Source organism: Lissotriton vulgaris, chromosome 5 (genome assembly GCF_964263255.1).
Source record: "Lissotriton vulgaris chromosome 5, aLisVul1.2, whole genome shotgun sequence".
In the NCBI taxonomy this organism is placed as follows: domain Eukaryota; kingdom Metazoa; phylum Chordata; class Amphibia; order Caudata; family Salamandridae; genus Lissotriton; species Lissotriton vulgaris.
Genome location: NC_141693.1, coordinates 816,283,371 through 816,310,851, shown reverse-complemented (window position 1 = coordinate 816,310,851; position 27,481 = coordinate 816,283,371). Strand labels below are relative to the sequence as shown.

Here is a 27,481-nt window from a genome sequence, read left to right as displayed (position 1 = left end):
AGGGGAGAGGAGGCCATGATGGTCCTCCTCAACCTATCCGCAGCATTTGACACCATCTCCCATGACATACTACTTACTCGCTTGCAAGAGGTAGCTGTCAGCGGAATTCCCCTCGCCTGGGTTAAATCTTTCCTTACTGAGAGATTTCAACAGGTGATGCTGGGCTCCTTCCTTTCTACCAAGAAACCATTGATTTGGGGAGTTCCACAAGGTTCTGCCCTCAGTCCGCTCCTATTCAATGTGTATCTAAAACCACTGGCAAAAGTGGTAGAATCCTGGGGCGTCAGAGTAATTTTTTACGCTGACGACACCCAGCTACTGCGAAAATTCATTCCACAACTTTCGCCACTGCATGATGAATATCGCCACCTGGATGTCCTCTAACAATTTAAAACTTAATACAGATAAGACGGAAGTCCTATTTTTTAATCAGAAATCTCCCACTTCTCCCATTCTTTGGTGGCCGACTGAACTTAATCCTCCTCCGGTACCAGTCCAAGCTGCCCGTAACTTAGGCTTCCAATTTGATACTGCCCTCTCCTGCAAGACTCAAATTAACAAAGTCACCACATCCTGCTTCAGAAAGCTCCGTATGAAAAAAAAAAATCATCCCTTATCTGCCACTAGACTCACACAAGACAGTAGTCCATGCCCTCATCACCGCTCATTTGGACTACGCAAATAGTCTATATGTCGGAGCCCCGGTGTATCTCATAAATCAACTACAGACAGTCCAGAACGCAGCTGCCAGGTTTATTTGCAACATCCCCTATCGTCACTCCATCTCACCACATTTGATCAAACTTCATTGGCTCCCAGTGAGATTACGCATTCAATTTAAAGCCTTAACCCTGGATTTTAGAGCTCTTAATGATCGAGGCCCTACCTACCTGCGACGAAGAATGAAGCTCTCACAAGCACCCCGAAACCTCAGATCTAACCATCTCCGCCTTATGATCTGCCCCCGTTTTTGCCTTGCACGAACGGGAGGAAGGGTCTTTGCAGTGGCCACCTCCAGACTCTGGAACCTCCTTCCCTTAGAACTAAGATTCCTGACTTCAGAGCCTCTATTCCGAAAAAAACTCAAGACCTGGCTCTTTTCCCTCATCTAATCTACCCTCTCCCTCCTGCATCTCTCTGAACCTTTTGAGATACTGTCTTCAGCGCCGGGACACCTCCGTCGGAGGTAGCTGTGCGCTCTACAAACTACTAAATAAATAAATAAATAAATATGCGTGTGATTCAGAGACTATTATGCTAGATTCAGCAGGGGAATGCTGAAGTAATTGTGGTTGTGCACTAACTGGCCCACAAAGAGTTGTATTCCGCTCCTAAAGCACATGGACCCTCCCTCATTCTCTTGCACCATTGAGGTTTTGCATGTGGACCCTCCCTCATTCTCTTACACCATTGAGGTGTTGCACTCAGTTGCAACTTCTTTGTCTTTCTCATTCTGGAGGTTGAAAGGAAGAGTTTGGAAGAACAAGTTTTACCTCCCCATATATTTGATGTAGTACAAAAACTAGGAGATCATCTACTCTTGCTGCCTATACTAAGCACTCGAAAGTCTTTGATTCGTAGTGTTCTGAACAGGGATTTTCTTCAGTGGAATGTTCAGTATCTTCTATCTTGCAACTTCTCTAAGATGTTTTTTTACAAAAATATTTCTCTTTTTACTTTCAAATCATAATGGTATGCAATTAAGGCATTATATGTGAAAGGTGGCGTAGTCAATGTTGAGATTTCCTTGGTGTCTACATTGTTTAAAAACTTTATTATTACTAAACCTTTGCTCAAGTCTACGCTCCAATATTGGGATCTTCCCTTGGTGTTAAAGGCATTGCAGAGTGCCCCCTTTGAGTCTTTGACCACAGTGGATCTCAAATTTCTTTCCTTTAAGGTCTTTTTCTTCGTGGCCATCACTTCTGCACATCGTTTGGGGGAAGGTCATGCTCTCCTGTGTCATCCTCTTTTTATCACTTTTCTGGATGAGTCAGCAGTGCTTCAAACATACCCTTCTTTTCTCCCTATAGTTCTGTCAAAGTTCCATTTTTCACAAGAGCTTATTCTTCCTACTTTCTTTCCTGATCTTTCTTCTGAAGAGGAATGTAGTTGCATTTGATGGACGTTAAACAAGCTCTCTCAATTTATCTTGACAGATCCAAGGAATACAGATCATCCAGTTCTCTGATTGTCACTTTTGACATCACAGGGAAAGAGAAGAAAACACCCAAGATCACGCTAAGCCTCTGGATCAAAGAGACTATTTCCTTGGCTTATGCCTGCTCTAATCTTCCAGGATCTTCTGGCCTGCAAGTTCACTCCACAAAAGGTGAGGCTACCTCTTAGGTGGAATTTAAAAGTGTGACATTAGAGGAGATTTGTAGAGTCAGAACTTGGGCATTTACACACCTTTAATAGTTGTACACATGTTCAAGAGATTTTGGCAATAAATCTCTTAGTATTGCTTTATTTCTTGGTCTCCTGAGAATTATCTCATCAAAGGCTGATGCTCAGTTTTGGTATACCTCATAGGTATGGGCTGGGTCGGAGAAGTGGGAGGTAGAGGTAATGCCCTGATTACTTACCAGTAATCTACCTTACTCTTAATCTTACTCATTCTTTTCCCAGTCATTTGTTACCTCCTGCTCGCCATCCCTGGTATATTGGCCATCGAAACGAGGCGTGGTATTACAGGGAGTGCCGGTGAAGGTCTACTCTCTTGTAGTACCTTGCTGAGGGTGGGTGGAGTTAGATAGTATTTCCTGTTTTATATCCTGTCCTGGGATTGGGCAAATGAACCTGCCTGATAGGTAAGGACTGGGTCAAGGATGAGTATGACTAAAAGTAAAGAAAATTACCAGTAAGTAATCATGCACTACTTACCTCCCTGGCAAGCCGGTACGTTCCAGCCAGAACCTGTTTTTTAATGGCCCACCTGATAAAACAACCTCCTTTCTAGACAACTGGTAGAAGATCCTTGAGGGTTCAGAGCCCGAAATGATCTAACATCATTTATCCCCATTTCCAAACGATGCTGGTCACCTCCTTTTCATGCACTCCTTATAACCAAACTTTTCATCAGGCTTCCAAATAAGACCAATGGCTACATGGCAGGGAATGAAAAATGAAAGAACGCCAGATCTAAGTTCTTCGTAGATACTGGTTGTGCTCTAACTCTCATGTACTTTGCTCCTTACCCTGTGTGTGTGTTTTACTCTTATGGTGCAGTGCTCTGAAGTGGCCCTAGTGACGTATAGTGCAAACACAAACTCCCTTAAATAAATAAATGTACTGCTGTACTTGTGCAGCACAATACATGCAATAATTTTTAAAAACACAAACTGTAAACATGCAGCATATTGTGATTACAGATCTTTGTGAAGAAGTTAAACATGTTATATTGTATATATTACCTTATCTGTATTGTTGATTTGACTTTACTTGGATATTGTTTATTTCTCAAGTATTGGTAAACCTAAGTTGTTATAAAATACCTGTGAGTACTTACACACAAACCTTACAGTAGGTTTGTGCCCAATCAACTCAACAACGTTGTGCCATAACAAATACTCACTCATAGGAGGGAAACTATTTTATTGACATTAACATGTTGTGCAAAAATCTCTATCCGGTACGCAGATTAAACTATATCCATTGGAGAGAAAACAACTCTTGAGCCCTCACTCACGGCTATCTTCCTAATCTGGCACCTCAGTGCTACGATATCATAATCAGTTCCTGCAAAAAGAGTTTAATGGAGTACTAATGAAAGAGAACAACAAAGAGGTGCAGCTATATTTTATTTTACAAATGTGTAGACATTATTGGAAAAGAATAGAATAACAATTATTCATTTTAAACAGTCAACATTATTATTTTTTATTATTTTTGAAGGCTGTATATTTTATCTGCCGATTGCAGCCAAGACTTCGCACTCAACAGTAGGGTCATTTTTTCTGACAACTCTGGTTTCACATGCCTTGTAGTCCATAAAAGTCCTACAGTTCTTTTTATCGTATTCCACAGGTGTGACATATCTACAATAAAAGAAGAAATATGAGTGGACCATCATATGGTGAAAAAATACATCTTCATCATGCGTCTTGAGTGCCATCAGTTACCAAGCCATTCTGGTTTGCATGTACAAACCCGCACACAGCTAAATATTATTAAGGAAGTGCTATAAAAGTTGCAAAAAAAAGCACTATGGCTTCGAAAGGTAAAAATAAAAATGCTTGTAGTGCTATTTATTTTACTTTTAGCCATGCTGTGCAGTAGCCACACTGTTCTGCAACATAGCTTAATGACATTGGAAAGGCAATACCTCTATAATAAGTGAGACCTACTGGCTTTGCCAATGCTGCTTAGATCTTAGATCTTGGTACGGTTGGATATGCTTTTAACCCTCATAGTCAACGCCAAGTAAAGAGGGATGGGGTGAAATGCTTCCTGCCAGCTTGGTTGGCGGATCCCTCTTCAGTCAAGGCCAGTGTCAAGTCAAATCAAATCAAATCAAATCAAATCGAGCTTTATTCGGTTGTAAAGAGAAACATCCATAAAAGCACAATATATTTACAAATAGATAAAAAAACGTTACAGTTAAAACAGATCTAACCAAAATCATAAAATATCATAATAATGACAAAGTTAAATTAACTTTGCAGCTTTTGGTTTTCTCAATTTTCCGTCCCTCCAATAAAAAACAATTTTAGCTCCCCACCTGAGAGTTACGACAGGTGTGGTGAAAAATGAAGTATAGCTATACGTATAATCAATACAATAAGCTTAAACAACCGACAGATTAAAACAGAGTGTATAAAAATTCTATATATCAAGATTGGTGCAAAGACGCCGGGGGTTAGGGGCATTAACAGTTGAACCAGCAGTATAGGCAGGAGAGGTGCAACCCATTTTTTATTACAAGTTCTGCCTATGCTTTATAGCCAGTTTTAAGAAATTTGCTATAGGTTTGGCAAAAAGTTCAGCATCTAAAAATTGGAGGGCGAGAAATGCAGGGCGACACCTACGTAAACCCATGGCTTTTAGGGTGGGAATAAGCCATTGTTTCCTTGGATCCTGGTAAAATTTACAAAACATTATTGTATGGATCGTTGATTGGGGAGAGGTGTCATCGCAAGGGCAGGGGTGAAGGGATTTTTCCCAGGTGTTCGTTTTAGGGAAAGTGACCAGATGGTGCAAAAATGTTTAATCTAAGCCTGGTTAGCAATAATCTTTCATAACCCGAAAGGTTAAAAGATAGATATGGCTGGGCTGTCACTGACCTTTGAATTTGTAGTGAGTGTTGCACAGTAACTTTAGAGACCTCACTGGACAGTCATAGGGGTTCTAGGTGAGCCAGACAGGCTAATTTAAGTTACTTCCTTGGGATTGCCGCAATCAGAGTGGGGGAAGAGTAATACTGAGACATACCCAGGTTGGTAAGAAATTTCCTAATGTTGGCAATCCAGGCAATTTTATGTAACTTGTCAAGGGAGAGACAGTCCTCTATGAATCCTCGGCAGAGAACAGTTTCACTGGACGACCATATGCGTTGCCACAAAAGGAGGGGTTCAATCCTTATCAGGTCTGTTATGTAGGACATACCCACTTCCAAGTGACATGCATAGGTCGACGTGCCCTGCGGGAGAGCCAGGAGAAATCTTAAGAAACTATTTTCTACCGTTTGCACCTCCTCGACCTTGCAAAACCCCACACGCCCGCCCCATATATTATACTTGAAATGCATTTTGCCCTGTAGATTTCAAGAAGTTCTAGCGTGGGTCGCCTGCCTAATTTAATAGCAAAATTAACCAGCGCTGCTGTTGTCCTCTTAAAGGTGAGTTTCCTGGACTCGATAGCAAACTTCCAGGAGGATTTATGATCAAGTACGATACCTAGGTAAGGGTACGCAGTAGTGCTCTCTAATTTTTGATTTTCAATATACATTTGCTTAATATTCTTTGTCCTCGGCCCTGCAGACATGACAAACGTCTTTTTGATGATAACATGAAGATCCAGGTTAGCCATGAAAGTATGGTATTTTACGAGGGCACGCTGTAACTCCATGGGGGTACGGGCTATAATTACAGCGTTGTCCGCATAGAGCAAGATCGGAATTGGGCGCTTGTTTATAGTGGGGAGGTCCTGGCTCCCCGTAACCATGGCTTTTTCCAAGCCGTTGGTTAAATAAGAACGGGGCCAGGATGCAACCCTGCCTTACCCCACGATCTACTCTGAACGACTTTGTCTTAGCTCCCCCCGACACCGTATCTAACTCTTGCTGTGGCACCTGAGTATAATTCGCGCAAAAATATTAGGAGGGGCGTCTATATTCCCATCTCGGCTAGGATGGTCCACAGCTTGTTATGGTTGACACAGTCAAATGCTGCTGACAGGTCAATATATGCCATATAGAGAGCCCCCTCTTTCTCATTTACGTATTTACCTATCAATAGGGATAGGTTAAGGGCTTGCTCTTTTGTTCCCAAGCCCTCTCGAAATACAAATTGTAGGTCAGACAGAACTTTATTATCTGTGGCCCACTGCTGGAGGCGCTCTAGAAAAACACGGCTGGCCACTTTCCCCAGGGAGTCTAACAGGGAGATGAGACGAGGATTGATTGAGACCACGAGTCAATAAGACCCACGGCACATGATGCCTGGAGGACCCTAGTTAAAATTGGCGACCAGAGTTCCATATTAGATTTAAAGAAATCTATTGGAACCCCGTCGGGGCCTGGTGCTTTACCGCTTTTACTGGCCGTTAGAGCTAGCTCCACCTCCTCGTGTGTTTTATGGATAGGCAACGGAAAAAATCTTGAATTTAGCCCAGGTAAGGTCAGTTGAGTTGCAGGAGGGGGAAGGCTGAATATCCGCTCAAAATGTTCAACCCACGACTGTTCCTCGATTACAACATCAATACTGGGATTGGCCGTTGCAGTTGTTAAAAAGGGGGACTTCACAACCTTCCAGAAAGCGGCACTGTCCCTCAGGGAACATGATCTATGTAATTGGGTTTACAGAACTTTTTTCAGAGTGTTCTTCCTAAGTTTTAGGGCTTGTTTATAGGTTTTCCTGAGTGCTGCGATTTCTTTAGGAATTCTGTCCTTTTTATTTAGGGCTAATTTAAGACTCTGGTAGGCTTTGGTGCAAGAGTTATCAAACCAAACCTTTTTTCTGGTTTTGCCAGTTTTTATCTTAACAAATAAGATGTCCCCAATTGCTGTTATCAATGTCAAAAAATTAGCCATGATTCCCTCAATAGTGGTGGCTGGGTCAAGGCACTTATCAAGAACTGCTCTTAGATTTGAAACCAGTTTTGTGGTAATAGCTAGGGGGTCCACCTTTTCCCACCTTCGCGAATAACCGTTCAATCTGTCTAGTGTGAGTTTGTTTTGGGTTAGGGTCGTCTTCATTTTAAAACTCATACAATTCTTAATACGTTTTAGGGTGACACTAATTGGATAATGGTCACTAATGGTAGTATCATGGGTTTTATAGTTAAGTAGATCCTTTCCCGCTAACAGTGAGATAAAAATAAAGTCAATTGTGCTAGGCCTGCCTCTACCATTAAAGGTAGGTGTGACGGGAATAGGCGGTTCCAGCAAATCGTTAGCAAGGGCGAGACCTAAGCCACAGAAGGTGTCGTTCAAGCAGTGCCCGACTGTGGTGTGTGGAAAATGGGCTACCTGGTCACCATTTTCATCAACAATACCACAGAGTGTATTAGTGCTCTGCCTGCAGAGGGTCTGGTTGAAATCCCCGCCCCAAATTATTGACAGCTCCTTTCGTGCTTTATTTGTTAAGTCATGAAGACAGGTGTTTATTTCCTTTATGGTTTTTATTAGATCATCTGGCGGATGGTTATTATAAAAGTTCACAATTACAAGGGCGTTTGTGTTACTCTGGTGCAAGATAAGTATTTGGAAATTTTCCTCCAGTTTAAAGGGGACTATGCTTATGAAGTGGAGGATGTTAGATACAAAAATGGTCAGTCCACCCTTTGCTCTGCCAGAGGAAGAGGGTCGTGCTGGAGAGAAGAATGTTCTATATCCTTAAATATGTATCTCAGATGGCGCCCATGTTTCCTGCAGGCATAAAATGCCAAAATTGCGAACAAAATGTAACCAGATGTCGTTCACGACCTTTCCACGCAGGCCCGCTACATTCCAGAATACTATTTCAACTGATTGATCGACATTATTGGGGATAAGGTATAGGGCCGTTCCTATTTTTTTCTTCTTGGAAGCACGCCTTACCGATAGTTATGGGGAGTTCTTCGTTTGTTACGGCACCATGATCTAATTTAATAAGATTTCTAGGGGAAGAGAGTGCGGGGTTCATTATAACTGGAGGGAGCCCTTGCAATGGAGTCAGTCCACCCTTTCTAATTAGGAGAGTTTCTCAAAATAGTTGAAAGTTGGGATATTATATCTGATGCCCGTTCCCTCTACCAGTTCCCAGTTTACAAACTCCCTTCGACTCATAGTTGTTTGAAGAGGGGTAAGTTGAGGGTAGAAAAAACTCAGGTCCCTTGTGAGAATCTTAGACTCACCAAACTGATAAGGCCAATTGCATATGTGCTGCACCACCCGCCTGTCACCGAAATTGATAATGATGCAATCCCCTGGGTGATATTTTCTCCTGTGCCCCAGCCATGTTATCCTTCTTGCGAAAAGTATTTTCCCTGATGAATCAGGAGGGAGTGGCCTGTTCTTATTCAGCCACTGAGCCAGTTTGTTTCTTAATTCGGGATAGGATTCAACTTTTCCTTGGGGGAGCTCCGGGACACCAACTAAGACTACCGTATATGGCAGTGATTGGGGTGGTAAATCAATGCGTGTAAATAACCTCTTTGGTTTGCCGGTCTTTTTTAGCCACAGGTCCTTGCATGTTAGCGTGTTTTGACTGGTGCTTGGCCTTCTGCCCTCTTGTAATTACCCTCGAGCTATCGCTGTTTACACTCTGAGATGAGGCAGAAATCAGGATTGGACTTAGTGGTGAATTAGGGGACTCATTGGCTATGGGAGACTCTAGATGGAGAAGGGGATCGAGAATGGACTCATTTAAAAAAGAGGTAGGGGTCATAGATAACCTTTTTGGGATTGGCAGGGACTCAGAAAGTATGTTGCCCCTGCTAGGGACAATGTCTTGAATTGCTGGAAGATGGTTTACCCCAGGAAGAGCTGCAAAGGAAGGTGCCATTAAGGAATCCTGGGAATTAATAGTAAGCATTGATATATTGGTACGGGGGAGAGGGGGAAGAGCGCCAGCTGGGAGGGAGAGGCGGCGTTCGGTGTGTTCGATAGCGTTAGCCACCACCCCTATAGTTTTCTGAAGCATGCGGTCAATAGCTGTCAGGCTGGGTAGTGGAGGGTTTTGCAATGGCTTTAGCTTTAAAGCGGGGACAGGTATCGCACAGTTATTCTTTCCCATTCTTTACTGTTGCTAATACAGGATAGTTAATACTATCCTGTGTTTTAAAGTTGCAGAAAATTACAATATATACAGATTTATGGTATTGTCAATATGTAGTGGTAGTAATTAGTAACCAGTGCACATGCTACAGATTCAAATCCAAGACACCAAGCAGGGGTCGGAGAAGCAAAGAGCGGAGACCCAAGGGGGGTGGCCCGACCTGGCCTCTTCCGGGCACTAACGTTCACAAACGGTCCCGCCCTTGTCCCGGGCTTCTCCCGGGACGCACCCGCGCTGCGGAGTTAAGAGCCCAATAAGTATTGCCAGCAGTGGGGGCGGTGCTCGAGCCCCGCTGCAGGTGTGGGCTTGAGGGAGGATCCTGGGAGATGAAGTCCTGCGTGTGGGTAGCGCTCCTCTCACTCGCGCTTGGTCCCACGGGGTGTTGCGATGTGGCAAGGATTCCTCTATGAGCAAAGAACAGTTCCCAGCGGCAAAAGCAAAAGGTCAGGCTACATCTAGCACTGCGGCACCCGTGAAATGGGTTCGGCAAGGTGTTTTATTGCGCCAGCAGGGGGGGCGGTGCTCGAGCCCAGCTGCAGGTGTGGGCTTGAGGGAGGATCCTGGGAGATGAAGTCCTGCATGTGGGTAGCGCTCCTCTCACTCGCGCTTGGTCCCACGGGGTATTGTGATGTGGCAAGGATTCCTCTATGAGCAAAGAACAGTTCCCAGCGGCGAAGAGCAAAAGGTCAGGCTACACCTAGCACAGTGTCAAGTCTGATTTGCTTATGTTTAGTCAATGGAACAGAAAGCAAAATTAGAATGGGTTAGAATGTACCTCAAATAATTTTCAGTGCATAAGGTACACCCAGAGGTGGTTTGTATAGCGGATTTTGCATAGAGACTTAAGGTTGAGTGGGGTTAGTGGCAGGCTTGGTCCTATGGAGGCTTGCGTGCTCAAAAAATACCCTGGATGTTAGTGCAAAAGACAACAGTTGCTTTCCGACGACAGGATATTTATATAGCACTTGCCCACTGGTCTTTTCTTTCTTACACACCCCTAAGTGCCAGTGGAAAACTTAATATCCTGAGTACAGTGTCAGGCTAATGATTAGGAGTGATTTTTACAAGCACTGCTCCCCACTAGTCGGTATGGCACAATATGGCACTGCACTGACCGTCCGGAGGCTTTCTGAAGCGGTCGCTCCCTCGCTGCTCCCTGCTCCTCCCACACGTGGTATTGTAACGCTTACCTTGCACTGCCATAGCAACGCTTATTACCAGACTTGAGCGCACTGAGTAGAATCATCGCAGCGCTTCTTGAGCAGACCGTCATTTACATTGTATTGTGCCTTATTATTTTGCTGTGCCACTTGCTTTGCAAATTGTTGCCTGATTGTGCTGCCCAGTCGATATTGCTTGTTAGATCGTGCCCAATCTCGTCCTGTTCCCTCTCGTGGCTTGCAGCCATCTTGTTGTTTGTTTGTTGTGCGTCCCAGCCGGGCCCTCAACCCCGCTACCGCCTCCCAGCTGCTCTGCCCTCCCACAGAGAGTGTAGGCTCTACCTTCGCAGCTTCAGCGCTGTGACCGTCCGGAGGCTCTCTGAAGCGGTCGCTCCCTCGCTGCTCCCTGCTCCCCCCACACGTGGTATCGTAGCGCTTACCTTCAACTGCCATAGCATCGCTTATTACCAGACTTGAGCGCACTGAGTAGAATCATCGCAGCGCATCTTGAGCAGACCCTCATTTACATTGTATTGTGCCTTATTATTTTGCTGTGCCACTCGCTTTGCAAATTGTTGCCTGATTGTGCTGCCCAGTCGATATTGCTTGTTAGATCGTGCCCAATCTCGTCCTGTTCCCTCTCGTGGCTTGCAGCCATCTTGTTGTTTGTTTGTTGTGCCTCCCAGCCCGGCCCTCGACCCCGCTCCCGCCTCCCAGCTGCTCCGCCCTCGCCCCTCCCCCTCCTCCATCCACATATGACAGATGCTTCCGCGCGCAGCGTTCACGAAGGTGCGCCAAAGGTAAGCCCGTCTACGCCCGTCTGCGCCTGGCTACGCCCAGCGCCAGACCCCCTGGCCCTCGCAAAACCCACTCCACTCACTTAACTTATGACACCGCTACTCTCCTTGCCCTCAACCCCGGCTGCACCCCACAATGCTGCGTAGCTACTCCTGGACACACCCACGGACCATTCTCATGCCACTCATGCAAGTTCACCTGCATCAGGACCCACACCAAATCCTCCTCTTCCACACACAGCTTCGACTCTAACCACCTGAAGTGCATCGTGCTGAACACCCGCTCGGTCCACAAACATGCCAGTGAACTCTGGGACCTTCTCGATACTACATCACCGGACATCGCCTTCCTTACAGAAACCTGGATGAATGCCTCATCAGCAACCGACATTGCCATAGCCATCCCGGACACCTACAAGATCATCCGAAAGGACCGCACCAACCAAACAGGAGGAGGCATCGCCATCGTCCATAAGAACACCATCCGAATCACGACCAGCTCCGACGACAACCTCGCGACCGCCGAACACCTTCACTTCCAGATCCACACCGACCCCAGGACCACACTTAGAGGCACCCTCATCTACAGACCACCAGGAACCCGCACACAATTCAATGAAGACATCACTGACTTCATCAGCCCACATGCCCTCATCTCCGAGAACTACATTCTACTGGGAGACCTCAACTTCCACCTGGAAAAGAATAACGACAGCAACACCACCACCCTTCTGGACAACCTGGCCAATCTCGGACTCAAATAACTTGTTGACACCCCCACCCACTTAGCCGGACATACGCTCGACCCTATCTTCACCTCCAGCAAACACATCTCCTTCGATCACACCACAGCTCTCCATTGGACGGACCACAGCTGCGTTCACTTCAGCTACAAAAAGACCACGACCCACAACCCACCACAACCTATTCCTCGAAGAAACTGGAACAAAATCACCACCGACCAACTCTTCACATCGCTTAACCAAAACCCCCCCGCCATATCATCGGACCCAAACCAAGCTACCACCAAACTCACACAATGGATCACCCACAAAGCTGATGAATTAGCACCCTTGAAAAACCACCAGATCAAACAAGGTAGCAAAAAGGCCCCCTGGTTCAACGATGAACTTAAGAAATCCAAAAAGTTATGTCGTACTCTCGAGAAAACCTGGAGAAAAAACCCAACAACTAACAACCTGACCACCTTCAAGGACGCCACCCGCAAACACCACCAATTGATACGATCCACCAAGAAATCAGCATTCAAGGATCGACTCGACAACAACGCCCATAACAGCAAGGAACTATTCAACATCGTCAAAGAATTTACCATCCCCACCGCAACCTCAAACGACATTACTCCCTCCCAAGACCTCTGCAATTCATTATCCTCTTTCTTCTACAACAAAATCGCTGACATACATAACAGCTTTGAGAACATTTCCAAAGAACAGTCCACTCCACCCACCTCCGAACCTAAACCGCCCTCGAACAACCTTAGCGCCTGGAACCCAATCACCACTGAAGACACCATCCGCCTAATGAACTCCATCCATTCAGGCTCGCCAACCGACCCATGCCCCCACCACATCTTCAACAAAGCAGACTCCATCATCGCACCCCATCTCCGCGATGTCATCAACTGCTCCCTCAACTCCGCTACCTTTCCAGAAAGCTGGAAACATGCCGAACTCAGCGCCCTTCTGAAGAAACCCACAGTGGACCCCACTGAACTCAAGAACTACCGCCCCATCTCACTCCTCTCCTTCCCGGCCAAAGTCATTGAAAAAGCCGTCAATAGCCAGCTCGCTGCCTTCCTTGAATCCAACAAGTCCCTTGACCCCTCACAGTCTGGCTTTCGAGCCAAACACAGCACTGAAACCGCCCTCATTGCTGCTACGGATGACATCCGAACGCTACTGGACAACGGAGAAACAGTTGCCCTCATCCTACTTGACCTCTCTGCCGCCTTCGACACAGTCTGTCACAGCACCCTCATACAACGCCTCAGCAACATCAGAATACAAGGAAAAGCGTTACACTGGATCATCTCGTTCCTCACCGGAAGAACACAGAGAGTCCGCCTCCCCCCATTCAAATCAGAGGCCACCAAAGTCATCTGCGGCGTACCACAAGGATCATCACTCAGTCCCACCCTCTTCAACGTGTACATGAGTCCCCTCGCAACCATCGCGCGACAACACGACCTCAACATCATTTCCTACGCGGACGACACCCAGCTAGTCCTCTCCCTCACCAAAGACCCCAACACCGCCAAAACCAATCTACACGAAGGAATGAAAGAAGTAGCCGAATGGATGAAGAAAAGTCATTTAAAACTAAACTCTGACAAAACGGAAGTCCTCATCTTAGGATCGTCCCCCTCTGCATGGGACGACTCATGGTGGCCAACGGCTCTGGGCACAGCACCCATACCTACAGATCACGCTCGAAACCTGGGCTTCATCCTAGACTCCTCCCTCTTGATGACCAGACAAGTCAACGCCGTTTCATCATCATGCTTCAACATCCTACGCCTTCTCAAAAAAATCTTCCGCTGGATCCCCACCGAAACAAGAAAAACAGTCACCCACGCACTGGTCACTAGCCGACTAGATTATGGAAACACCCTTTATGCCAGAACCACAGCCAAACTACAGAAAAAACTCCAACGCATCCAAAACACCTCAGCCAGACTCATACTAGACATCCCCCATCAAGCCCACATTTCCGGTCACCTGAAAGATCTCCACTGGCTTCCCGTCAACAAGAGAGTAACATTTCGTCTCCTCACCCACGCACACAAGGCCCTCTACGACCTAGGACCCGAATGCCTCAACAAACGACTGTCCTTCTACACACCCACCCACCAACTTCGTTCATCCAATCAAGCCCTCGCCGCAATTCCGCGCATCAATAGATCCACCATGGGAGGTAGATCTTTCTCCTACTTAGCGGCCAAAACCTGGAATTCTCTCCCCTCTCACCTCCGCCTTACACAGAACCACCTCTCCTTTAGAAAGCAGCTAAAAACCTGGCTATTCAATAAGTAATGCACCCACCCTCCCCCAAGCGCCTTGAGACCCTCTGGGTGAGTAGTGCGCTATAAAAATTACTGAACTTGAACTTGAACTACCTCCCTGTAATTGAAGGAGTGCAGCTGCATATAAGTACCCTCATTCCGCAATAATATCTGTTCCTTTTTTCTGTGCCCATCAAAGTAGATCTGGAGCTTGCCACCCAAATCTATTGGTGATCCAATGATTTCAAATTCCTCATAAGCATTGTGCTAGGGATGATGTCTCTACTGAAAACAACAGGAGTCAAGCCGTGACTTCTCTGTACTGCTTGGGCTCTGTTCACCACTTCAAATTGTGCAATAAGTGTTCCTATCTGCAGCTGAAGGCAATCAGGCAGACGGAGCTGAAGGTTAATGTCATCGAGCATAAGAGGATGTTGAGTTTAAAACAGAAGTCCAGCTCCTGCTTCAACTCACAGGGCCATGCTCAGTTGACATCTCAGGGTTGGTTCTGCATGTAGTTCCCTTCCTGCTCAAAGTCTTCCACTAAGTCAAAGTCAATAAATCAATCAAAACAACTTTATTCGGTTTTATGAAAAGAAAACCATAAAAGTTACAAAACATCCACATCTCATTTAAAATCTAGGTACATTAAAATTACAGTTCATGTCAATAAATAGGTAGCAAATGGATCAGTATAAAAAAAAAACACATTTACCAGGTTTTCAAACAAGAGGTGCCCTCTCCCATAAAAATAACTAAAATTCCAGGCAAGCCCTTGTTCTTACTATGGATTTCAGATATCCCACAATAAAAAAAATACAGTCTGGCTTCAACAATTGCAGGTACAAGAGTGCTAGGCGGACTTGGCAAAAATTCAACCTCTTTATAAAAAATTTCTCTGTTGCACCTCGTAAAATGTATAGAGTAACATAAAGTGTAGCAGATCCTGTGGAGACACTCCATCGCAGCCACAGGGTGCTAACACCTGTCCTCTGCTACATTCTTTTGGAGCGGCAAGTAACAAATGAAAAAGATCCAAACAAAACCTGGACAATAAAAACCGCTCATATGTGGACAGAGAATCCAAAAGGTAAGGTTTTGTCGATGGGTTGGTTTATAGTGCCAAGAATTTGCGGACACTGGGTTTTCGCAGTTCTAACTTATCTCTTTCTACCTTCCTAATGCAGCTAAGGCTTTTTAACAATATCTACATCCTTTTTTACAATTATGTAAGAATTTAAAAAGAGTTCGGGCGACCCAACTCTGCAAAGCAGCCTCTAACGTATTTCATCCATGGAATCTGGGACATATAGTCAAGGCTCACGCAATCAGTTATAAGCTGCTGGCTAAGAGCTAAGTCCTTATTCAGCCAGCATTTGAACCAGAACACTAGAGGGCGGAGAGCTACGGTGTCACATAAGAAAGGTACAACCAGTTCCTCATGGACTACCAAGTTTGATGATCCATTTGGCACACCCAGCAGACGTTTAGGGAAATTATTCTCAACCAACTGTAATACATCCGTAGTGGTGTATCCCCAGTTTTCACTGCCGTAGCAGGCAGTCGCTACCCTCTTAGCCTGGTAAATTTTTTGAATGCCTGCAATCGGGCGCTTGTCCATCTTTGCAGCGAAGTTAAAAGTGGCAGCAGTTATTCTGGAGAACTCCCTCTTTTTCTTCTGGATAAGAGTCCCCCACTTCAGGCGGTTGTCCAATAAGACCCCCAGGAATGAAAACACTGTCGTCAATGGGGACCTTCTCTGAACCTCCTGTAATAGGATACTTTTTTTTCGTCCGTTGCCCTATCTGCAAAATATAGGATTTGGCATTATTAATTGCCAAATCTCGAGACCACATACATTTTAAAAGGTGTCTTACAAGGTTTGGAGTCCCCTGGCTGTTCTGGCTACGAGGACCACATCATCCGCATATAGTAGAACGGGGAGCCCACGTCTCCCTACATGCGGGAAGTCTGCCCCTGTGTCCACCAGGGCTCCATCAAGATCAGTTATATAAAAATTAAACAGAAAAGGGGCCAGAATGCAACCTTGCCGTACCCCTCTTTCAATTTCAAAATTCCTAGATACCCGGATATCATGGGCATATCTAACATTCGCCTTGGTGTCCCTATGTAGATCAACTAGGAAATTCACAATATTATCCTCCACCCCCATGGCCCTCATGGACTGCCACAGCTTGGCTCGGTTGATGCTGTCAAACACGAATGAAAGGTCCATGAATACCAGGTAAATTGTACATGGGCGAGCCATTGTGTATTTACCGAGAATTAGGTATAGGTTTAGACATTGGGCCACTGTCGACCGCCCTGGGTGAAACCCATATTGGATGTCGGAGATGATGTTATGCTCCTCTGCCCAGAAAGATAATCTTTCCAATAGCACTCCTCCCACCATCTTTACTACTGAATCGATAAGGGAGATCGGCCTGTAGCAAAAAGTGCTATTGCGATCCCCCCTTTTAAACACTGGGACAATGGTAGAAGTGGCCCAGGATTCCGGGCAGCCGTCCCTGGCAGCAGCGTTGAGGACAGCCACAAGGATTTGTGCCCAGAACGATGGGTCTGATTTATAGAGATCCGGTGGGATACCATCCAGACTCGGGGCCTTGTTATAGGTTAGGCCGGCGATCCCCGCTTTCACCTCCATTTGCTCATAAGCCTCACTGTCGGTTTTATATTCCCTAGTTGGCTGTCCATGGAGAGCCATAGAGCCCTTAAACATAGTTTGGAAATGGAATACCCATTCTTCCTCAGTAATGTGAGAGCCTAGGTCACCGCCTGTGTCTTTCGTGAACAGTGGTCTATTGACAATACCCCAGAACCTTGAGCCGTTCCTTAGGGTACTCGTTTCTAACAGCTCCATCCATGTCTCCTCCTTAAGAGCTGCCATGCGTGTAGCCAAGACCTGTTTATATTCTGTGTGACAAGCACGTACAAATGGTTGGTTTCTCGGGTTAACATTCAGGGCCTCCTTCAAATTTCGTGCCGCCTGAGAGCAGGATGAAGTAAACCATCTAGGGTTTGGAATAACTACCCTGGGTGCCGGTGCTCTTAAAAGATCTCCTGCCTTGGTAGAGATAAAAGTAAAGGTGCTGAGAATATCCCTCGTTAGGGTACCTGGTGATACACAGAGTGCAAGTTCGCCAGCACATGAGTCTCTTACCTCCCTGTAAAAAACATCGGGATTAATCTGTGACCATTTGAGACGGCGCCTACCATCCGTTGGTCTTAATTTTCCCGATATCACCACACTAGGTTTTCTAATTGATAGTGGGCCGCTCAGGTGTACACAGATGGGATTGTGATCACTATATACACTATCCCCAATGGTGAACCCATAAAATAGGGACTGAATTGATGATGAGATTAAAATATGATCAATGAACGATCCACTGCCTCTCCCTTTAAAGGAAGGAACTGGGGCTTTCCTATAAGGGACGGAGAGAGGCATTAATGTCAGTAGGTCAAATTCATTGAGTAAGTTGTTCAGTTCTTCCCCCTGGGTAGAGTGCTTAAAGTGGAACCCCCGCTTTCGATGGCATCCTAGATCGCCATTACTGTATGCTTTGGGTCACCACAAGAGTGTATGTAATAATCACCCAACACCATAAGCGAGTGTGAAATAAACCCACATGTCTTCCTTATGTGAGAGTTGGATGATGTTACATTCCCCATGTGTACTATTCAGTGCGTTATAAAAATTGATCAAGCCCATACTGGTGTTCCCATTCATAATAACCAAGGCCTGGAGACCCTGACTGGAGGATGGAAGAATACGGACCTGACAGTCCAGTGCCAGAGATGTATAAGTGACCAGACTGCCCTTAGCACTGTCATATACTGACGGGGAGGCGGGGACAAAAAAAGCCTTAAATCCCTCCAGAAACAGATTACAATTCAACAGCCAAGACTCCTGGAGACAAATTGCAGAAAATTGCCTAACAAACTGCTGCTATATAGCGTCCTGGAACTTTTCTGCCAAACCAGCTATGTTCCATGATAAAACATTGTTACCCAGTTTGCGGAGGTCACCTCTCTCTATGCAATACGGGGTTGAACCTTCTGCTGTAGCTTGGGCTCAACTACAGATAGGGGATAAACCTTCTCTGCTGAAGCTTGAACTCGACTACGGGCTCAGGAGAAATATGTAGTCAGTCACTCTACTCCAATCCTGATAATGTAGAAAATCTATTAGATAGTGCTAAGGGATTGGATAAAGTGGAGGCAGGGTAAAGCCCCACAGATTGGTTTATGCTGCGAGATACTTGTGGGTGCCATTGACCCCTTGCCACAAGAGACTTTTGATGCCACCTGTCTCCGGTGGTATCCATAGCACTGGGCCCTTTTATGTACCTTTGGGTGTCAGCTCTATAAAAAAAAACAATGGTAGTGCCTGTGTTGCAGATCCTGGGAATGGTGGGCTAGCGAAGGAATCCCTGGACAGGATTCTTTCAGCTAGGGAAGCACTATTGAAATTCACAATTACACAATCACCCACTCCTGGTTTCCGCGAGCTCCCTATCCAACCTACGCGACACACCATGATGATGTTACGTTCCACCCTGGAATCAACCGTAGTGTTCTTTGTTAGCCTGTGGAGTACCTTGTTTTTTAGCTTGCTAAAGTCCTCATTTGTCCCAGGGGGGAGAGGTGGCAAGTTCCCCAGGATCACTACATAAGGTGTGGATTCAGGAGGAAGTTGTACAGTAGGTAAATGTTGTCGTTCTTCCCCTTGCTGTCCTTGCGAGCCCACTGACCGGCCTCCAGGAAATTGAGGGTCCCTCTCATGATGAGAAGCCGGCGGAGCCCTGCTGAGTACCTGATTTTCCCCTGGGCCATCTGTCACCCCCGGGCTTTATGAGCCCTCAGGCACTCAGTGCGTTACTGATCTCTATGGGTGTTCCTAGGATTTATGAGTAAGCCTGGATTGATAACACTGGGACCTTGGGTTTCACCTAACGCCCTAAGATTTACGGGTACGTCTAGCTGGGTGCCCCCTACCAGACCTTTTTCCATCACTGTCAACCTGTCAAGAATGGGACTTAACTTGGCATCCAGCAGACTAGACATTATATCTTTAAAGGCTTCGATAACCGACGGTTCTATATTCATGGCTATGGGCTTGGATGCCAAAGACTTGTTGACTAGGTTGCGAACCGTTATAGGTTTCGTTTTTTTTGCTTTACCCCCTATAGATTGGAGTTTCCTTTTTATGCCCCCACCTGGTTTAAATTGCCCCTGAACAGTGGGTTGGGGGGTCCCCTTATGAGAAAATGCTTGAATGTCTATATGTTTTTGTACTTGGGTGTCATCTTTCCCTGACAGGGGAACAATGCTATCCCTATTTTCCCTACTTTCTATAATGATGACTGGGGAAAGAGGCCTATGTGAGGCCAAGGGAGGAGATTTTTGCACAGATGATGACCCTTCAGTGACAGGGAACCCTCATACAACCCTAAACAGGTAGCAGGACTGGTGGATGAACGCGGGGACTCAATAGTAACCTCGGCCATGGAAACAATGGTATCGGCTGGGGGTGGATGTAGACTATTAGAAGGTAACCTGGACAAGCGTCTGTTCACTAATTCAATCTCCTTGTCAATTACAGCTGCCGCCCTCTGTAAAAAAGAGTCCATCGTCGTAACTGTGGTGTGGGTGCTAATCATTTGCTTTGCCTTTGTCCCTGCTAACCCCGTCTCTATCTTTCACCTCCCCATTAATAAAGTGCAATCATTCAGTATTTATACACAGAATGATACAAAGTGCAGAAAATAAACCCCTTAAGTGGGGATACTACCAATATATGTCCAATGTTGGTCCTGCAAGGCCTCCGTGGTCCCCTATCAGAGGTCTATAAGAGTCAATGCGGGTGTTATCAAACCAAGGGGGAGCTACGTAGTAATAAGGACAGGCCTACCTCATTCCGTATACCCGGGTCCTGGGTATCTGGGTGACGACGTGTGGAGTAGGCAAAGAACGGCGATCAAATGGTACCGCCAAGGGGGGTGCCCCAGCCCAGCCTCTGTCGGACTCTGCCGGGCTCAGACGGGCCCACCCTTGGTCCGGGCTTCATCTCGCACGGCCCACTCACGTCCTGCACCTCAGTGGTTGAGGCTGCGCTTTGTAGCACGCTGGTCATGCCTCCTCCCTCGCAGCTGCAGGGAATTGACGGCCATGCACCCTGGGACACCGAGTCCCACCCGTGCGTGAGGAGCGTGAAGAACAGCAGAGTAATCCCACCAGCAGCAGACCCACCAGCTGCAGGTCACAAAAATGTCACAGAGATATTCCGCAGTGAAGAGCAGGGCTCCCTGGCAAATGGCACAAAGTAATGAGTGAGCGCATCCTCAAGTCAAAATCAAAAACATTTCATATATGCAAGAAAATGAAGCCAAACTCATCCCTATATCCCCACTTGCAGTCTGGCGAGAATACGCTTGGGTGTTACTCGAAGATCCCAAGTCTTTTGACTCCAACCAGCCACACATTTGGCCCGGGCATGCCTCAAATTTCCCAGGCTGCAGTGGAACCTGGTTTAAGTAGCAATCATCAAGGATGACATGCTACAAATTTCCATATGCTACCTGCTCCCTCTGACATACCTTTGGGCCCCAAAAGTCCTCTTTTGAACTTTTCCCACCCATTTCTCACTGGACTGCTTTCTCAAGACCCTTGCCTATGCCACAACGAGGATGTTCTAGACATTTACTCCAGCCCTACAGTCCAAGCCAGCTCCTTTCATGTCTTTGATGATGCTGACTCTGCCCGCTCTGGTCTCTGATTAAAAACATGACGTCAGCACTTGTCAGGCCTCTGTCAGGCTATGAAATAACAGCCAGACTCTTGGCCTCAACCTCTCACTTGAAGCAAGTACTAGGGCTTGCTTAATGCCTCCCACAACATTGATATTGATGCCAAGGAGCACTCGCCACGTGGTCCACCAATGGAAAAGAAATCCTTTTTTTGCAGCCGAAGTGTGAAAAGCAAAGGAAGTGCTAGACTACATTGACTTATTCTGAAAACCGAAGCCACTTTATTGACTAGTGGCACCTGAGGACATTAACTCCACGAGAGATGGTAAACACCGTTTAAAAGATATTTACACATTTTTATGCCATTACAACTCAAGCTGTTACCACGACTTGCTGTAGGAGGCAGAAGGTGTTGGATTTTCAATTTAAAACCTTCCCTACTGTTGCACAGACTGGAGTTGGAATAGTAAATAATACTATTCCAAAATCCACCCCCCCCACACCAAGTCTTTCTAATGACTTGTGTTGTAATGGTCTGTAATGTAACAACGCCGTAGTTATAATGACCGTGTTGTAATGACATGCGTCCTAAACGCATGCAGTGTAACCTGCCCTATTCATGAGAGACATCAATTCTCCAACTCTTTCTCCCCTGTTGCAGCAGTCCCTAATTAGGGCCCTTGCTCTCTCGGGATATGACCCTCATCTGGAAATCCTTCACATCAGAATGATGGGCTTACATTTTGTTCAAAAGACTACAACCTGCTTTTTATTTCTACAGTTTATTCCACCTTCAACAGTGCGATTTGTTGCAGACCATGCCCCTATTTTGTTGCAAAATGTTAATCTACTGCTGGCCAAAGGCACCTATAAGTGGGCTTTAGATTCCAAGAGGGGCAAGGGGTGCTATTCACTCTACTTCACCATCCAGAATAAGGACGGAGGCCTCAGGCCAATTCTCAAACGCTGGCCATTGAATTCCTTTCCGAAGAAATAAAAATTCAAAATTCTTACTCTGGCTCATGGTACTCTCTGCTCTGGATCCAAGGGCCTGGATGGTGTATTTTCGTACCTGCCCTACAGTCCCACAAGCCTAAATGTGGTTCATGCTGCGGTCAGAATGATGACAAAGTTACTATGCTGTCCTTTGGCCTTACCTCGCCCATCCAGGTGTTTAAAAAAGTGATGGCAGTGGTCAGGCAGTACCTTCAGAGGTCAGGGATAGATGTATTCTCATACCTGAAAGTCTAACTGCTCCAGGCGGGTTCACTACAGTCGGTCATATACCACCTATGACAACGACTGGGCTCTTGATCTCCTTTGGGTTGTCCATCAGTGAGCTGAAATATCACCTGAGACCTATGCAAAGAATTCCCTTTATAAGAGTTATACTGGATACAGTAGTGTGCAAGGCCTTTCCAATGCTGCAATGAGGTCAGGACATTCAGGATATGATATAAACATTTCCAGCTTTGTTCTGAGTCTCGGTGAAGAAAGTTCTAGGGCTTCATGAGCTACTGTCAGCATGCATCCTTGCTTCTCGTAAGCCATATGGAAGATATGGTCTCTGCAATGGAACCTACAGTTTCAATGACTTTAGCATGGCTGTCTCCCTGACAGCGTGAAGATCTCACAAGAGATGGTTCAGGGCCTCATGAGGTGGTCCTCAAGCATCAACCTAACAATTGGCATGCCCATATCATATAAGCTAGGTGCTTTAGGGGCCTCGGACCATTGCCAGGAGGCTCTGTGCGGCTTGAGTTGACCTAACCAACAGAAAATATTTTTGATGGCCAACCACATTATGGGGTCAGTTAACGCCAGGGCAGATGAGCCTCCTAGAGATCTGATGGTGGACCATGAATGGCATATCCACCCCCAGGTGGTGCAGGGAATCTTCAATCAAACGTGCATACCCTGGGAAACTTTGCTCACCTCCATTGAGAATATGCAGTGCAGCATCTGCAAACTGGAGATTCTTTTGCAAAGGTAAATGAGAGAAGAATTCTGTCCATGATGGCCATCACTATACCGGTCTCCGGTACACGTTCCCGCCACTGCTTCTCCTGCCTTGAGTTCTGAGAAAGACAAGACAGACCAATCCCAAGTCACCTCAATAGCAGTGGAAGGGCGTGGTACCCAGAGCTCATGAGTCTTCACAATTACAAGTCAATCGATCTACCCCTTAAGGAGAACATACTGTCTCAGCAACAGGGGAGGACCCTGCACCTAAATCTCCACAACCTGCACCTCAATGCATGGCTATTGAGTGGATACAGTTGAAATGAATGAAATGAAAATGGATTTATAAAGCGCATAGCTGCCCGAGAACGTCCCAGCGCTGTAGAACCAAGGATACTGAGGGGGCGTCAGAGTTTAGGGGTCCTGGGGAAACAGAAAGGTTTTAAGGAGTTTACGGAACCTAGTGTAACTCGGTTCAGTGCGAATCCCAACAGGGAGGGCATTCCAGAGGGTCGCCGCATTTACAGAGAAGCGCCGTCTCCTTGCACGGGCCCTCTTGACTCTCTGGACGATAGCCAAGTTGCCATGATCAGAGCGCAGGGGCCTGGAGGCTTTGTAGGGGCGGACAAGGTTCCCTAAAATAAGGGGGCCTTTCCCCTGCAGGGACTTATGGGCAATACATAAGGATTTAAATTTAATTCGTTCGCGAATTGGCAGCCAGTGAAGGGCTCTGAGTGCCGGTCTGGCTGATGCTCTGCGCAGGGTACCAGTAAGCAACCTCGCGGGCGAGTTTTGGACTCGTTGAAGAGTATTGATAGTATTTTCAGGTGCGGCCAAATATAAGGCATTACTATAGTCTAGCCATGATAGAATTAGGCCCTGGATAAGTAATTTTCTCGATTGCTCTGGTAGCAGAGGTAACATTTTGCGGGCAGAGCGAAGTAGCCCTATGCATATGCCAGCTGTCTTTTTGGCTTGGGTCTTGAAGTACAGGTCTTGCTCAAACCAGAACCCCAGACTTTTTAACTCCTTCTTAGGAGTGGGCGCGGTCCCCACGCATGCAGGCCAGATGGAATTAGGTAATGATGTGATGTGGTGGCCTAGCAGCATGAGCTCTGTTTTGGTTCCGTCCAATTTGAGTCGGGACCTATTCATCCAAGAGTTGAATTTTTTCAATTTGCCTACTGTAGTGGTAGATGTCATTCTTGTAGCCAAATGTCTATTCATGAAGTCCATTCGTGCAAGGAGAAGGGAAACATTTGTGGCCTGGTGTAGGGCATGTCATCTAGATTCTTTGCAGGCAAAATTCTCATGAATTGTTGTTTGGTTTTTTTAATGGTCCAGAATGACCTTGCAGTGGGCACAATTCGGGGTTATTTGTTGGCCTTTTTGGCCTTTTATATTTTCTTGATCTTCACTCTCTCTTGAAATCACCAGCTCTGATGTGTTTTCTAAGGGGCCTGATGCATATGCTCGAACCAAATTTTTTATTTATCATGCCTTAGTGAAGCATAATCTAGTTCTGACTTTTGTTTTGTGCAAGCCATATGAGCCTATGCACAGTGGGTTACTATGGCGTTTATTGATCAATAGAGTGTTGCTAATCGCCATCACTTCTTTGTACTGAGTGAAGTTCAGGAGCTTTCCATGTAAGCTCCTGACACCACTTTCTTTCCAGGCAAATTGGTGCTGAGGCCTTTCGACTGCCTTCCTGCCAAAGGTAGTACTACCCATCCAGGCCAGTCAATTAATCACCCTGCCATCATTTTATGCTCCACTGCACCGTTCGAAAGAAAAGGAGAGGCTCCTCTATCTTGTACCTCTGAGAGTTTAGCGTTTCTACATTGACTGTGTAGGAGACCATTGTCTGAATTATCTGATCTTTGTGGGTTCACTGGAAGACAAGAAAAGCAAGGCAATGCAAAAGAGGACTCGGTCCAGGTGGCAAGTCATCTGCATTAAAATCTTCACTCTTCAGTAGGCCTGTGGACTTATTTCACTGGGGTCAAGGCCTCACCAAGTACCTTTTTGGGGGGGATGTCGGTTCTAGATATCTATTAGACATTGACCCTAAACACACCCATATTTTAACGTTAAGTTCCATAGTTTTATTTTTTGCCAAGTTTAGCGTGCAGCACTCGTGTTTTGCTCTGATGCGTCGCAATTTCACATGTTCAAGAGAAAATAGTGATTCACAGCTTGCGGATCACATATGAGTTGCACAGCCTTATGAACATCGGTATTCAAATTAATACACCTTCACCTTAGTAATTCCAAAGTTTAACCATCTTTATTCATGTTCTTATCCAAGTTAATCCATCATGTCAAAGATATGAAATTCATTATCCTTCTGCATTTTAATTATTCCAGAATTGCCCATCCGGGCCTATTCATAGACTTTTGGAAATTTCGAATCCTCCAAATTTTCCCAATCACATTACCCAATGCATTTCGGTTCATATAAACTTCATCAGGGGTATCTATAATAGAAAAAGTGCATATAAACCACATTACTTGAGACCCAAGGCATTGTAACATTATGTAGCAAAGAATAACCCAAGCGCTCTTCCCTGAATTGTTAAACATATAAATAAATGTAAAATATTTCCTGAAAAATAATCACCATAAACTTCCCCACCTGTGAGCCAATGACGTGACCTGGTGTCCCCGCCCAATTACCTCCCCGATGATCCCAGTATTTCAAAGTGCCAAACCTCCAAAATCCCATGAAACATGACCAAACTCCCTGAAGGCAATAATGTGCTCTCATTGTGTATAACTCAAAGTCCAGATAAACAAGTCCATAGCCGTGGATTATTGTTCTATCAAGTCCATGATAAATGTGTGATCGTTATTCTTCCTTGATGGTATAGTTTGGTGAACAATCTCTGACGTGACAATGCTGTTATCACATGACTTTTGATGTTTTATTCATCGGGGTGCTAAAAGAGTTGGAACGGCATGGTAATTTCAACTAGACAATGATCTGAAGCACACCCATATTTTAATGTTAAGTTTCATAGTTGTATTTTTTGCCAAGTTTAGCGTGCAGCACTCGTGTTTTGCTCCGTTCCGTCGCAATTTCACATGTTCAAGAGAAAATAGTGTACCGCAGCTTGCGGATCACATATGAGTTGCACAGCATTATGAACATTGGTATTAAAATTAATACACCTTCATCTTAGTAATTCCAAAGTTTAACCATCTTTATTCATTTTCCTATCCAAGTTAATCCATCACGTCAAAGATACGAAATTCATTATCCTTCTGCATTTCGGTTAAAAAATGCATTGGGTAATGTGATTGGGAAAATTTGGAGGATTCGAAATTTCCAAAAGTCTATGAATAGGCCGGATGGGCAATTCTGGAATAATTAAAATGCAGATAGACTGATATACTGCATCATCGTATGCCAAACCGCTGAACTCCGCCATCTCGCAAGCAGGTTGGGAGGGAACGAACCTGTGTAACAAATAGTATCAAAACAACCACCTTGAGATTATCTTTGGTGGATTATACACACATCTGCCAATGTATATGTGTGCAAAGAGGCCCACGGCCGGAAAGCAGTAAAAGTACAAAAACACAAGAGAGTAGGGAAAGGGCCTAGAGAGAAAGTTTAAAGACTTGTGGACTCAATCCCCCATTCTTATTAATCACTATACAAAAAGAGAGTACAAAAAGAAATATCCCCAGAGAATCATCCAACAAGCGTACAAAATACCTTATGTATATTTACGCCTCACACAGCATATTTGACTTGAATATGGAATGTGGTTAGTCACCACGTGATCTGTATGCTTCGCCACACCTATACCGTACTTGACTACATATCTCATCGATATCTGGGACAACGTGTAGGACAAGGTGAAGTAATTTTACATACAAGTCATAAGCTTTTATTCGATTTGAGAAATACAAATCATACAAGCAAAACATCTAAAAACAGTTCATTGCATATGTAGTAAAAAAGTGATTCAAAATATACTCGAGGGTAGTACATAAAAAAGCAGGGAACATACACTGGACAGCAATATATGATTGAAAATATAAAACAGGGCTAAAAAGCTATGAAGATGTCATACATGTACAGACAGGAATAAATATAATTATCACACCAAGTGCTTTTCCTGGCAGCTGTACATGTTAAAGCGAAAAAATATTTAAACCTCACACAGCATATACGACTTGAATATGGAATGTGGTTAGTCACCACGTAATCTGTATGCTTCGCCACACCCATACGGTACTTGACTACATATCCCATCGATATCTGGGACAACGTGTA

At 45.3% G+C, this 27,481-nt stretch overlaps 1 protein-coding gene across 1 annotated transcript in view; it reads right to left on the bottom strand.

The window, feature by feature from the left end:
- Positions 1-3,786: 3,786 nt before the first annotated feature.
- Positions 3,787-27,481, bottom strand: part of LOC147711629 (beta-microseminoprotein-like) — a 160,580-nt gene continuing 136,885 nt past the window's right edge. The window contains exon 4 of the mRNA XM_086922299.1: positions 3,787-4,040. Coding sequence (XP_086778425.1) covers positions 3,908-4,040 — 133 coding nt within the window. The 3' untranslated portion in view covers positions 3,787-3,907. The remainder of the gene's footprint in view (positions 4,041-27,481) is intronic.